The following is a 12,791-nucleotide window of genomic DNA, read 5'->3' on the forward strand; positions in this document are numbered from 1 at the left end:
GAACGGAGAGAGTCATTCTTTACATCTAAAATCTTCTCTTTTGTTTCCGCTTTCCAATTTATATCATAACATAAAGGAAGGGTTCTCTGAACAAGTGTCTATAAACTAAGGCGTAAGGGAAGCTGTAGGAGTAGCACTAGGAATAGTAGTCAATTAGACTAAATTAACCGAAAGCCTAGAATATAGATACATAAAGGCAATTCCAATCTTTCATAATGAATGTTATTATGAATATAGATACATAAAGGCAATTCCAATCTTTCATAATGAATGTTATTATTCTTATTCCTCTTCGATGCACAGCACAGAATATAGTCTTTGTTAGAATCCGCTGCAAATAGTCTTTGTTAGAATCCGCTGCAAGGTAATGAAATCCCTGCTGAGATGGAGTCTGACTTCACACACTATATAAAAGAAAAGACTAGCTTGATCTCTTTCTAAGAGAAACAACCTTTAGTAAAACAGAAAAAAACAGAAGATCTGTTTCTCTTGTACATAGCACTCATCCCCACCAACTTTATGAGATCTAAGTAACTTGCACTCTTCATTTGATTGATGCTATAATTTAGGGACCTTTACAAACCATATTGAAAACGTCTAATTTGTAGTAAACTTAAACAGTTAGAGCACGTATACAAGATAGAACTTACGGTGAGAACACGTCTCTTGTTCTCATTCATGGGAAGTAAACCGGACCTAAAAAGAAAAAAAAATCTATTTTTTTAGTGCCCTCTGAAATTACAAACAAAATTAACGGTTGAATTAACTGCTTCCAACTCCAAATACAAACAGAATCAGTGAGTTCGTTCAGATAATAAAGAGGAGAAATCAGAGCAAAATTCTAAAGAAGACAATTACAACTCACTATTTGATCATTACTTTCAAACTAGTCTGTTCTATATTTCTAAACATCATCAAAATGTGTAGTTCTGAAAATGGAAGATTCCTCAGCCCCCCAGATTACTTCAACCTTCCATCAGATCAATGTCAATCCAAGCGAAGGAAAAACCTGTGGCTAGATCGTTCCGAGTGTGAGACCTGACAATTCAAAAGGCTAAAATAAGAAATCGTGTTAGCCACTCCAGAAATAGTCGGCATACCCCTGATTCTGGTATCTTTACATGGCTTTAGATGACTCTGCTCAACTGAACGATCTCGGACTCGGGAATCTGTTCTTCATGGATGCGTATTAGCATCGTTAAATCTATAGAAAGTGGGATTTTTGCATTTATTAACGTGGCTGCACTTCCAACTTGTACGCTCGTAGTTCCATGGGAGGGATATGCAGCTGCCCTTCATGAGCAACATCACCAGATTGTTCATTATATCCGAGCATTTCTGTGTCTTCATGCAACAGATTTAGTGAAGTAGCCCGTGCATTCGATACCACGAACGACTTAAACATGTTGAACATGTTGAAAGGTTCGTCAGCAAACCTAGTACAATTTGATCTGGCTGTCTTGCAGTATGATGAATCCCAGTGCCTCCTATGAAATATTAAAATAAATCGAGGATCTTCGGGCGATTGCTGAGAGTATTTCAGAGGACGAGGAACCTTAAAGCTGACGATATGCAAGTCACATGGCAAAGGAGCTGCTAAAGGAGAGAAAGATCTTGGAGGTGGCTGCACAGATGAAGGCTGCGGTTTCTTTGCAATAAATGTGTGCAACGGATAGTTCAAGCGAGCACCGACACAATGCGAAAGAAGAGAAGCACTTAAAGAAGAGTGATTGGGAACAGGATTTAATTTGGACGAAACATTAGACTCAATAAGGGTATGGAAAACAACGTTCATTACACGATTATCAGTCACTCCTTGCCCTAGGCCACGTCCATCATCCCTCGTCAAACGACGGTCAAGCATAATCTCTAACCATCCATCTTTAAGGCTTGCCACACCCAGAGACTGCTTAGAATGGATGGAGAACCTTTGACCATTCGATCCTTCCATGAATGCCAGAGAAGGCATTGGATAATAATTTCCCTGCAGCGGAATTTTATCATAAGACTCTCTTCGACTCATTTGAAAACCATTCAAATCAGAATAATATATCCTCTTGTTGTCAACATCTGTCTTGTATCTGACTATCAGTTCCCTGTCGTCAAATTCCTTTCCAAGTAGCTCAACATGATACTCCTTCTCAATTATATGCCCCTGAATTCTATCGTCCCCACTGTATAAACGAGTGCTATGAGAAATGGGGGATTTCTCCCATTCTGTTTTTGGATAAGAGTAAACTTCCTGCATCAGAGGGCCCTCGACGATCACGGTCAATCCACCTGCTTCAATGATAGATTTGGCATCACCAATGGGATTGAATAGGTACGCCCCACTTCCCAAACTTGAGTACATTGCAATTTCTTCATTCACAACATTTTGTGAACCACTTTTTTTAATAACTTTCTGCAGCAAACCATGATTGACATCAAATACGAGAGATTGGTGCTGGTTCTGGATTTCGGCCACGTCACCGTCTGCCTTAGAGCATACATACGGAGTAGGGCAAGGTAATGAAGTAGACTTCGAGAAGAAATTTAGTTTGGCGGGTTTTGGCTTTTCGCAACCAAATAAGCCATTTGCGATGTAATAGGTTTGCAGTCCCAATGCAGGAACCGAAATTTTCCAATGGAGACGATGCCTCCCAGTAAAAGCCTTGGCTTTGTCATGTTGAAATTCAGGAGAAACCTGGCTTTCAAGACATGTCCAGTTTGAGTCCAATACAGAAACATCTGTCATGTTGACAATAATCATCACAACCTCTTCCCTTGTTTGCTCTAGAGGATTAAAAAAAACCACTGATTGATAACTTTCTATTTGAAGGTCGATTGCTCTATGTACAGGTTGGACATCATATTTAGATCTCATCTGTTCGGTTTCGAACTGTAAAGAATTGTGATCAGATTTCTCATGACGAATTCCAAGTAGTACTTCAATACCTTTAGACATGAAAATGTGCAGATCCTGTAAAGAGGTGTGCATCCGAAGCCCGTAATCACGTACAACGTGATCTTTTGCAGTACCAGTGACCCCATCATGATGCTGAAAAAGAGCTAAATTCCTTCTCGCAGCTGTCAACTTGTAGGAAAACCCAATAGGAAACTTCTCACATTGAGACCTCTGGCAATGACCAAGCAATAAAGCTAACATCATTTCGGCTGCACGAAGTGTTTGCTCCAGTACACGATCAACAGCCTTAAAGAAAGGCCTAGACACATAATACCCACTCCAATAGTCCTGTTGTCTATCAGAATAAGTGAAGAAGTCACCTGACAAAGAGGGAAAACCACTGATCTGACTGGAGCCAACTTCACCAGGAAGTGAATAATTAATCTTTTCAGCCTCATCACGAAGAGTTCGAAAGTAGTCTTCCAAGGTGCCAAACTTTGCCTCAGCATTTAAACTTGGATTAGAATTAATATGATCAAATAACAACTGGTAATTCTTAAACTGAGCCTCTGCTTCATCAATGGTTATGTATCGAAAATCATCTCCAAGAGGAATAAGAAGGGTATTTGTCCTATATAGTACTGATTTCTTTCTATACTGATCAAGTAACATCATTGCCCTCTCCTGAACATTTTCTCTGTTGATCTCAACAGGATCTAGTCTCCAGGGACATAGTTCATATATAGAACCACGTGATCGAGCAAAGTCAAACTGACAACAAATGGCAGGCTCCGGTCCACAAGTATGTGGAATATCATAAGAATAAAAAGGCATCATGTGCACAAAAATGTCAGTAGTTTCTTCTGCATCCCAGCTCTGTCGCCAAGTGAATTCTAGATTTTTGTGCAATGCAAGTTCCTTCTTCAGCTCATAATGAGTCCTCTGTATAAGCATGTTCTCAAAGCCCATGCGACGTAGAAGATATGCCATCGTGGGTGAATAACCAAATGGATCTATTGCCCAAGAGTTTTTCGGAACAACGCCAATGGTCTCATTCAACCACATGTTCCCCTCTGCCATCTGGTATGTCAATGAAGATAATTTCAGAAAAAATAATAAAAAATGGCAACCATGACTAGTAGGAAGATAAGCCTTTTTTTTGTGATAGAAGAATACAAAAGCCCGTTGCTCAATGGTGTTGAATACTACAGCAATTAGTTAGAACATGTGAGCATTCAAAGATAACTTCATTAGCTGTACGATTTTAACATTAAGGAATTAGTAATATAAAAAATCCCTGAACTGCAGTTACTAGTGTCATTCAACATTCAAAAGTATGATAATATGTCCTGACGAGATGAGCTTATGTTCTGTCAGTCATCCTTTTGATTTACAGGAAGTAGACAAGAGTTGGGTGTTTCAGAATAAAGCACAACAACTTTCTTTCAATTTTTCGATTTTTCTTGATAAGAGCTTGGTTAACCAATAAAAAATAATAATAAATTATTAACAACTTGAATATGGTGCTGTATTACTTCTCAGCCTCAGGCCGTAGATAGCTTCTTGTTCATTGTGATAAAAACACCAGAAATATAGATTATGGGTTATTTTATCCAATAATAGTGTGCATATGAATTACTCATATAGTGGTGATTAAATCCCATACAATGAACATGTTACGTCAATAAGTTGAACTAAGTAAAGTCACACAAGCTACCAACGCCAATTAGCAAAGAATTCTGATTAAAAGCCAAATAACATAATAAAATTTGTACAATAGTAATATCTAAGAATAAGATTTACTTTACCTGCTCAATTATAGCGAAATAATGTGAATTGGCCTGTCAAGAAAAGAGGTTGACATGTCAAATTTCTAGACTAATGCAAATTGTAATTTCATAATATAGATATATATATACAGATTGTAACTTAGCAGGATTCCTAGCGGCCTAGCCTAAGTAATTTATATAATGGTGCCCTAAAAGCAGTAAAATCTTTCAAGGAATGTGCAAGAAACATGTAGCACAAGCTTATTTCTAGATTATAACTGATCGAATATAAAATGAAATCCAGAGGAGTTTAGTAATTATAAGTCTAAAGATAACTCAAATATCCAGGGCATCGGCTGAAGGCATTCAATTGAACCCGAATCCTGCACTAAAAACATTTTGGCCTGATTGCCTACTACTTGTATATTTGCATTTTGAAGTTAAGATATTGCAGATTAAAAGTTCAGAGGATGAATCAAAAGAAAATCCCCGTTACCAATCACTCACTATTTTCCAGATCTATATACTAAAAAATAACAAATGCATGTAGTGATAGAAACTCACACTTACTGTTCAGAGGAGCAAAAAACCTAACATGCAAGTGAGCATATTACCTCATCGTTCATCACCCAGCCACCTCCCACGATTTCTAGCTGCCCATTTTTAACTAAAGTGACGAATGCTTCTCTTTTCTCGTCTGATGCATCCCTCCACCATTTCTCCAGATAAGACATCTCTTCCCATATAAACTTCCGCCGAGAGTCCTACACATAAAAGAACAGAAAATTTTTAAGCAATTATGAAAGATTTCACTCCCACTCAATTCAGTTACACTTGGAATTGTGCAATGCCCTCAACAAATCAATTTATAGCCTGAAAAATTCAATATAATTCTCTTCTAATTAACAACAGGGAAAATAAAAATTAAATAACAAAAAAAAAGAGCCGGCTATATATTTTATACAAAGGTGCTAAACATTGATTTATGCATATCTATTTTGTTAACATTAGAAAAGATTACATTGATAACATGAATGTGCATAGGTGAATGGGAATAACACCAAAGAGTGTTACAATATGGATTGCCGATTGAAAAAAAATATGACAGAGAGAACAATAATAAAAGTGCTGAAACAAAATACACAAAGAGAAGGGGGCAATGACTGCAGCCTCTCAAACATCTTCAAGATCATCTTAAAATTATTTAACACTGTTCTACTTCTCTCCATCCATATTTTCCAACTGAATGCACTCCAACCTCCAATCCAAACTTTGAATTCTCTTTCGATATCTGACCACATATATTTTGAAATGTAAATGGGATTGAAAAACTGGTAATTGGAAGTGCCTAACAGCACAGAGTAGTAATAAGGCAGGATGTGAAAGTATGGCCCAAATCCTCACTGTTACTACAAAGAACATGCCATTTTGGCGAGAAGGCCTTTTCTAGGATTCTTAAGCTGGGTTCATCATTAGCCCTAATGTCACCAAGACAAATGTACTCCAAAAGTACATTACACTTCTTAGGATTCTTACATTTGCAAATCCCTTTACAAAAAGAAGGCCAAAGAATATTCATCTCCATCCACAGAGAAACGAAAAGAGGTTTCACTGAAAACCGCTCCACATGTATTTATTTGCCAAGCACAATTATAAGGGAAATGCAAAAGAACTGCCAATGAAGGAATGAATCTAAGTCCATTCAGCAACTTCTCTATCATCTGGAGGTCTTCTAAATTGAAGCATTCATCTGGAATTTTCTTCATCCCACACTTCCGTGATAATATGTTTTTAAATTTGCTAGGTTAAGTTTCAGGAAAGCATTAGAAAGAGGCCTAGAGTTCCAATCCCTCACTCAACCCTGAATATGATCTTTGAACGGTCTCCCACTTCCAACACCAAATTATAAAGAATTTAAGTTTTTCAACCTAGCAATTTACTGCCACAAACTTCTTGGCCAGCAGTGTAATCTTCCTTCTTCTTTAATTGCTAAAACTTGGAGTCAAGAAGGAGAGACAAACTACCAGTTAGATCTAATTAAAGCCTCCCTCCAAAGTTGCACAGCCACAAAAAAAAAGTCTCCAGAGATCATCTATTTCTTTGCTGTCACACAAGGAACCCTAAAGACAAAGAGGAAATAAGTAAAGAGGTCTGCAAGGACTGCTTGAAGCAAGATTATACAACCTCCTCTAGAGATCATGATATGTTTCCATTTACTAAGCCAGAACATAGTTTCCTTCAATACAGGTCTTCAGGAACTTCAATTTTCAGGGTTACCACCAAGTGGCCTTAGTAATTAATAGGCATTCTCCTTTTCCACAAGTTCACGGCAGAACAACACCTCCAACCCTGTCCTCTGTAGTATTGATTCCCACCAGAGACTTTATAAGATTAACATATTAAAATTTCATAATCAAAACCCAAGTTGTTTTCTACCCAGTCTTCATAGTCGGCAACTTCACCAATATTCGTTATGGGAAACGAAAATTTAACCCATAAACTCAGTCAAAGAAAACGCCAAAATAATCATCATCACCCTAATTCTATAGAGACCCTCGAGAAAAATAGATTAAAGAAAAAAATAAGAACTATTGACGAAGACGTTAAAACTAATAAATTCACCTTTGAAAGCGCTTCAACGATCGTATCAAGTATACGGCGAGACTGCCTCTCGTAGTACTCGTCCACAGTTAGCTTCCAACCAGGATCGTTATGCGAATGAGGCACCACGAAAACCTTCAATTTCTCCGAATCCCACTCGTCCCCATTGTAGGTCACCTTCCATCCTTGCTTCCAAGGACCGCCATCGACGTCAAGAAACTCAATCTTGTCGTATAATTCCTTGGTCGTAATATCCACATTAGCACTCAAAACCTCCCTGTTCCAATTCTCGGACACGATTGGCCTGCGCGGCCGGTGGGATCTTGTGGCATGTGATCTGAAGTGAGACGAAATCGGTTTCGGAACACCGTAACGGAGAAGAACGATGAAGAAGAAAATTAAGGAGATCAAAAAGCCGATGGTGAAGAAATTAGCGAAGATAAAATCACGAACAGCAAGCCGCCGACGGAACTTCCGGACGTGCTTCTGTTTAGCATTTGGTGAAGTGGTGGAGGAAGGAAGGATAGAGCTGGCCCAACCTCCTCGACGACCGCTGCCGCCGCGGGTGAAGGAGGAGAAGGCCATTTTAGCTAACAATTTCCACACTCCACAAGATCAGAGACTTGAACTCCGGCTTCGATTTTCATTCAATTCCAGAGGAAGATGATGAGAAATTGATCTGCGTTGATTGATATTCGATGACGATCAACATTTCATCTTGAAAAATCAACCGAGTCAATTTCTCAATAGTCAAGATTCAATCCAGGAGATTTTCGATATCGTTCGATCTGCGATTTCGGGTCCCAGCAGTGGAACAGTGTGGCTCTCTCAAGAATTCTATGGCCGTAGAAAATAAAAAAAATTAAAAAAAAAAAGTTGGAGGAAAAAAAATCTCAGTACCGATTTAATTTTGTTAATTAAGGAATCTTAGCTGATTAAATAAACAATTATCCACTCAAGAACAAGATTAATTTATTGAATGTTTCATACAAAAATTCACGAAGAGAGAGAATGTCCTGTCTAGGGTTTGGTGATAAAAGGGATCTTATTTTAAAACTTTTAACCTTGATTACCCTTTGGACAAAAAAAAAAAAAAACTTTAACCTTGATTATGTTTGTATTTAATTAATATTATTTTGATTACTAAACTTTTCTAGCGAAATTACTTCTTTGTCCTCAAATACAAAACTTCTGATTTTATTATATATTGTTTGAAAATGTGGGTTTTCATTGAATATTTTTTTTACCAATTTTTAATTGGATGCTTTAAGTAACTTTGATGTTAATCATTTTAAACTTTGTAAACTTTAAGATCACCCTCAACGTGGTAAGAGGGGTAGATGTGAGTAGAATCTCGAACACAATTGAAGTCTTCCAAATGATATCGAGGAGATAATCTTTACCAATTGTCATTTCAATATAGTAGAATATGCGTCAGTTGTAAACATGAGGACCAATATTAGTTTAGGTACATGCGTGATTGATAGCTTGTCTTGAGACAACCTCGAAAATTATTGACTTGAGCGAGGAGTGTGGTCTTTCCTTGTTTGTAGGTCTCTCAAACACATCGGAGTATGATCGTGATCTATTTCGAAATCATAATATACCTATTTAAAAAATGATCATCTAGGTAAAAGTATAAACCAAATTAAAAATAATTGATGAAACTAATTGAATTGGATTAAAATAGTCTATTGATTCAATTAAAATCATCGTTTCAATACCATAGCTAAAAACCAACCTGAACCAAACTACTTAGCACTATAATTTGAATACATATAGGCATAATAAATAATTTTCCTTAAAATATTACATTATGTGTAAGGGAGTTGAATTCAAAGTTATAATAATATAGCTAAAAATTGAATTGAATTTTAATAATCGAGTTTTTCTTTTCTTTTAATGATGAGAATTTGAAAATAGGTAGATGTAGATTGTCTTTTAATTGTTTTATTTTGTTTTTTAATCCTAAAAACTGTTTTAAAAAATATCTTTTATTTTCGTGGTATCATGTATTTATTCTTCCAATTAATCTTAAAATGTAAGCATAATTATAATAAATAAAACACATAACAATACTAAAATACTATTTCTCCCCAGATCATTTTACCCATTTTAGTCCATCTTTAACGATTTTTAATTTAGTCTCCCAATATTAACTAATAAAGGTTAAAATTAGCTCAAAATAAATTTACATGAAATAACACTTTGTGGACGGATAGAAAAATTTAGAAGAGAAAAAAAGTTATCGATGGAAAGAAAACTCAAAATTTCTACGAATTTCTTTAAAATTTTAGGTAATTACAAACTTTCCATGTATACTACATTTTCCCAACTTAACACTCTCGTAAATTCACTGAGTATTATGGAAGGTAATTTTATCATTAACCAATTTGAAAAATATTAAAAGATAAGGTTCCGAGTGAGAGTGAGGATTCTATCCCCATTTTTGTGTTCGTGAAAATTTTTAATCCTCGTCTCCACCTCGTTCTTCGGTCTGAGAGATCTTCTTGAGAAAAATTATCGGTTTTATAATTGTTTTTAATTATTTTTATTTAAAAAATAGAATGGGGGGAATAGTGAAAGAAAAGTTAAGATAAAAAGAGCAAAAAAAAGTTATATATAGTGGAAAAAAATTTTAGAGACAAAAACAAGATTAAGAATATAATTTTTAGAATAAATAAATAAATACAAAGATAAATACAAGTGAAAAAGAAGATATAATGTTTAGAGGAAAAATAGATTAGGAAGAGAAAGAAAAGTTATAAAAACAAATTTTAGAGAGAAAAAAGTTTGGAAAAATATTAAATTTTTAGAATATAAATGAAATTGATCCATTAGAAGAAAAGAAAAAATAAATAAAAATAGATGAAAAATTTGGAGAGAGACAAATAATAATAAATATGAAAATATGAAAATTTTATTGAGAAAAAAATAAATTTTGTAGGTAGAATTTAGAAAGAAAAAGTTTTATATAGTGAAAAAGAATTTAAAAATAAATATGAGAAAGAAAAAAAATTGAATATTAGAAGAAAAAAAATCAAATTTTGAAGTTTTTGAATTTTTTTTTTTAAAATTTATATAGAATTTCAAAATGGATTTTAAAAAACAAAAAACAGAAAACAGAAAATTTATCAAACACCAAAAATTAAAAACTAAAAATAAAATGGTTATGATTAAATTGGTTTAGATACTAAATTGAAAAATAACTCAATAAAACATATATCTAGCCTAAATAATAATAATGATATTTTGCATTACAAATCTTCATAATAATTTGAAATTGATCTGAAGATGTTAGAAGCAAAAACTAAAGAAGTACACAGGTTATGGAATAAATAGTACCATATGCTACGTAATTAATTCCAATTTATATATATTTAAGCTCATGTTGGTCCTAATATATATTTTTTAAAAAAAATTAATTTTACCTTCAAGCTATTTGTGGTTTTAAAACAAAGTAAAAAATTGAGGATAGTCTAGTAAAATTGAAAATTCTAAATCTGAGTAAAATTGAAACTAATTACATTTAAAGCAGCATTTAGTATAATTGAGGTTTTTATTTTAGTTTTTTAAGTAAAGCAGAAAGTCAATGCTATATTTAGTTCATGAGAAAACATGGGTTGCCATTTTTTAAAGAATGGAGAGAATTGAAAAACAGACTAATAAAAATATTATATTACACGTATGGTATTATGTATGTATATATTGATAAATATGGTAGTAGATTTCTTAATTGTATAGATAAAAAAAAAATAAAATGAAAAGCATTAATCCTTTTATAATTACTTACTGGGAGGGCACCATCTATAATTATTGTTTATAACAAACATAATTCAACAATAAATGATATCCTCTCCTTAAAAAAAAAAAGAGAATCTAATTGGATTTTTGGGCTGAATAGCATTTCTCACAGTCCCAACCCAAGTACTCTCTTTCGGATCCAGGAAACAGGAGATCTTTTTTCCTTTGACCTAGGCTTTTTAGGGATTCCCTAAAACCTGAGCAAGAACCGCATTATGAAGTGTGGCCACCCTCCTCATTTTTATGTTTTGTAAACATTTGCTGACATCACCATCCATTCCAAATTATTGTCCTACCCCTCCACTTACTTGTGTAATATGAATAGTCCCACTAGTTTCCCTCGTTTTTTTTTCATTCTCTCTCTACAATCGGACGGAAAAAACGCTCGTCTTCCGGTTATCTCAAAACTACCGACTCACTCAATCCTTAATCGTTTTCAGCATTAATCTGGCACTCTCGCTTTTCTCCAGCCACGAATTCGACTTATTTCGTCTTCTTCGTCTGAGCCAGCCTTCTTCGCCATCTATTCCTTCATTTCAAAGAGCCTCTATCGACTGTTGCTGTCTACTGAAGGTGTGGTTTTTATATTCATCTGCATTTTTCCGACTCTGAAATCTACTCTGAACATGTTTTATGTATTCGTTTGGTCATTTGTTGGATGTAGGGGTTTCATTGGGCCGAAATATGTATGTATTTAGGATTTGTTTCAGTTTGCCGTTTCGCTTGACATAATCTAGTTAGGGTTTGCGAAATCGATTAGTTGTAGTTTGTACTGCACCATCACTTAGATATTGACATGCTTATGCCTGTCCAAATTCTGATTGTTTCGATTGACAGAAACAAATGTTTGTGAGCGTGTTCCGGAGCCACAGAAACGGGAGTAAGAGGGAAAGCGAGGGCGAGAGCGAGAGAGCGAGAATGAAATAGAAAAGTATAACCAGAGCGAGAGCGAATACGGTTAAAGAGAGGAAGAGTGAGAGCAGGAGGGAAAAGATAACGAAAGCGAGAACGAGAATGACACAGAAAAGTATAACCAGAGCGAGAGCGAATACGGTTAAAGATACCGAGAGTGAGAGCGAGAGGGAAAAGATAACGAGCGCGAGAGCGAGAGAGAAGATAACGAGAGCGAGAGGATGTACAGAATCCGTAATTTACCTGCTGAGTGTTCTTCCATCACCCCTCTTTTTATGCTTTTTCAATGTACTGTAATGACATCTATTTTTCGTTTCCGAAACGTTGGTTCCATTTATTTTTTTGCTTCCCTGTAGGTGTAACGTGGTTCATTCATTTAAGATTGCCAAGGAGGATAGATTTCCAGCCCAAGCTACTAGCTTGTCTCATCTGAGCAACGTGAATAAGTATATTAGGCAGAAGCTTAATCCTAAAAAGTTGGAAATGTTCAGGAAAGGAACAGTATTTGGGCGATTCGTCGACCTTGACATGACGTTCTGCAGTGCATTGGTTCATTACGTTCTGCTCAGGGAGGTATCCGGTGCGCCGACAGATGCAATGAGCTTTAACATTGGGGGAACCATTGTTACGTTCTCTAAGGATGAGTTCTTACTGATGACGGGCCTATGGCGGTCATCTAGTACCGTTGTTCAGAAGAAGGTCTCCAAGAGAAGGCTGCACGATCGATATTTCAATGATAAGAAGGGTGACATAGCTTTCATTGATTTCGAACGAATTTACAAGGTGACCGTATTCGACAATGACGAGGATGCTATGAA

At 35.5% G+C, this 12,791-nt stretch overlaps 1 protein-coding gene across 1 annotated transcript; it reads right to left on the reverse strand.

Moving 5' to 3' along the window:
• Positions 1 to 738: 738 nt before the first annotated feature.
• GMII (golgi alpha-mannosidase II) lies at positions 739 to 8,104 on the reverse strand. Its single transcript, XM_022294390.2, has 4 exons — positions 7,279 to 8,104; positions 5,271 to 5,420; positions 4,696 to 4,728; positions 739 to 3,967 (listed from the first exon to the last, which is right to left on the reverse strand). The coding sequence occupies exons 1-4, from the start codon at positions 7,840 to 7,842 to the stop codon at positions 1,232 to 1,234; spliced, it is 3,483 nt and encodes a 1,160-aa protein (XP_022150082.1). The 5' UTR covers positions 7,843 to 8,104; the 3' UTR covers positions 739 to 1,231.
• Between the last annotated feature and the right edge of the window lie 4,687 nt (positions 8,105 to 12,791).

This window comes from Momordica charantia (genome assembly GCF_013281855.1).
Source record: "Momordica charantia cultivar OHB3-1 chromosome 8 unlocalized genomic scaffold, Mcharantia_2.0 BLBB01000008.1, whole genome shotgun sequence".
Classification (NCBI taxonomy): domain Eukaryota; kingdom Viridiplantae; phylum Streptophyta; class Magnoliopsida; order Cucurbitales; family Cucurbitaceae; genus Momordica; species Momordica charantia.

Excerpts from the sequence above, each read along its gene's own strand:
- GMII (XM_022294390.2), bottom strand. The coding sequence starts at position 7,842 with ATGGCCTTCTCCTCCTTCACCCGCGGCGGCAGCGGTCGTCGAGGAGGT. Across the intron at positions 4,729-5,270 it reads GCTGGGTGATGAACGATGAG|GCCAATTCACATTATTTCGC; the intron begins GTAATATGCTCA and ends TTTTCTTGACAG. Across the intron at positions 3,968-4,695 it reads ATTTCGCTATAATTGAGCAG|ATGGCAGAGGGGAACATGTG; the intron begins GTAAAGTAAATC and ends TTGACATACCAG.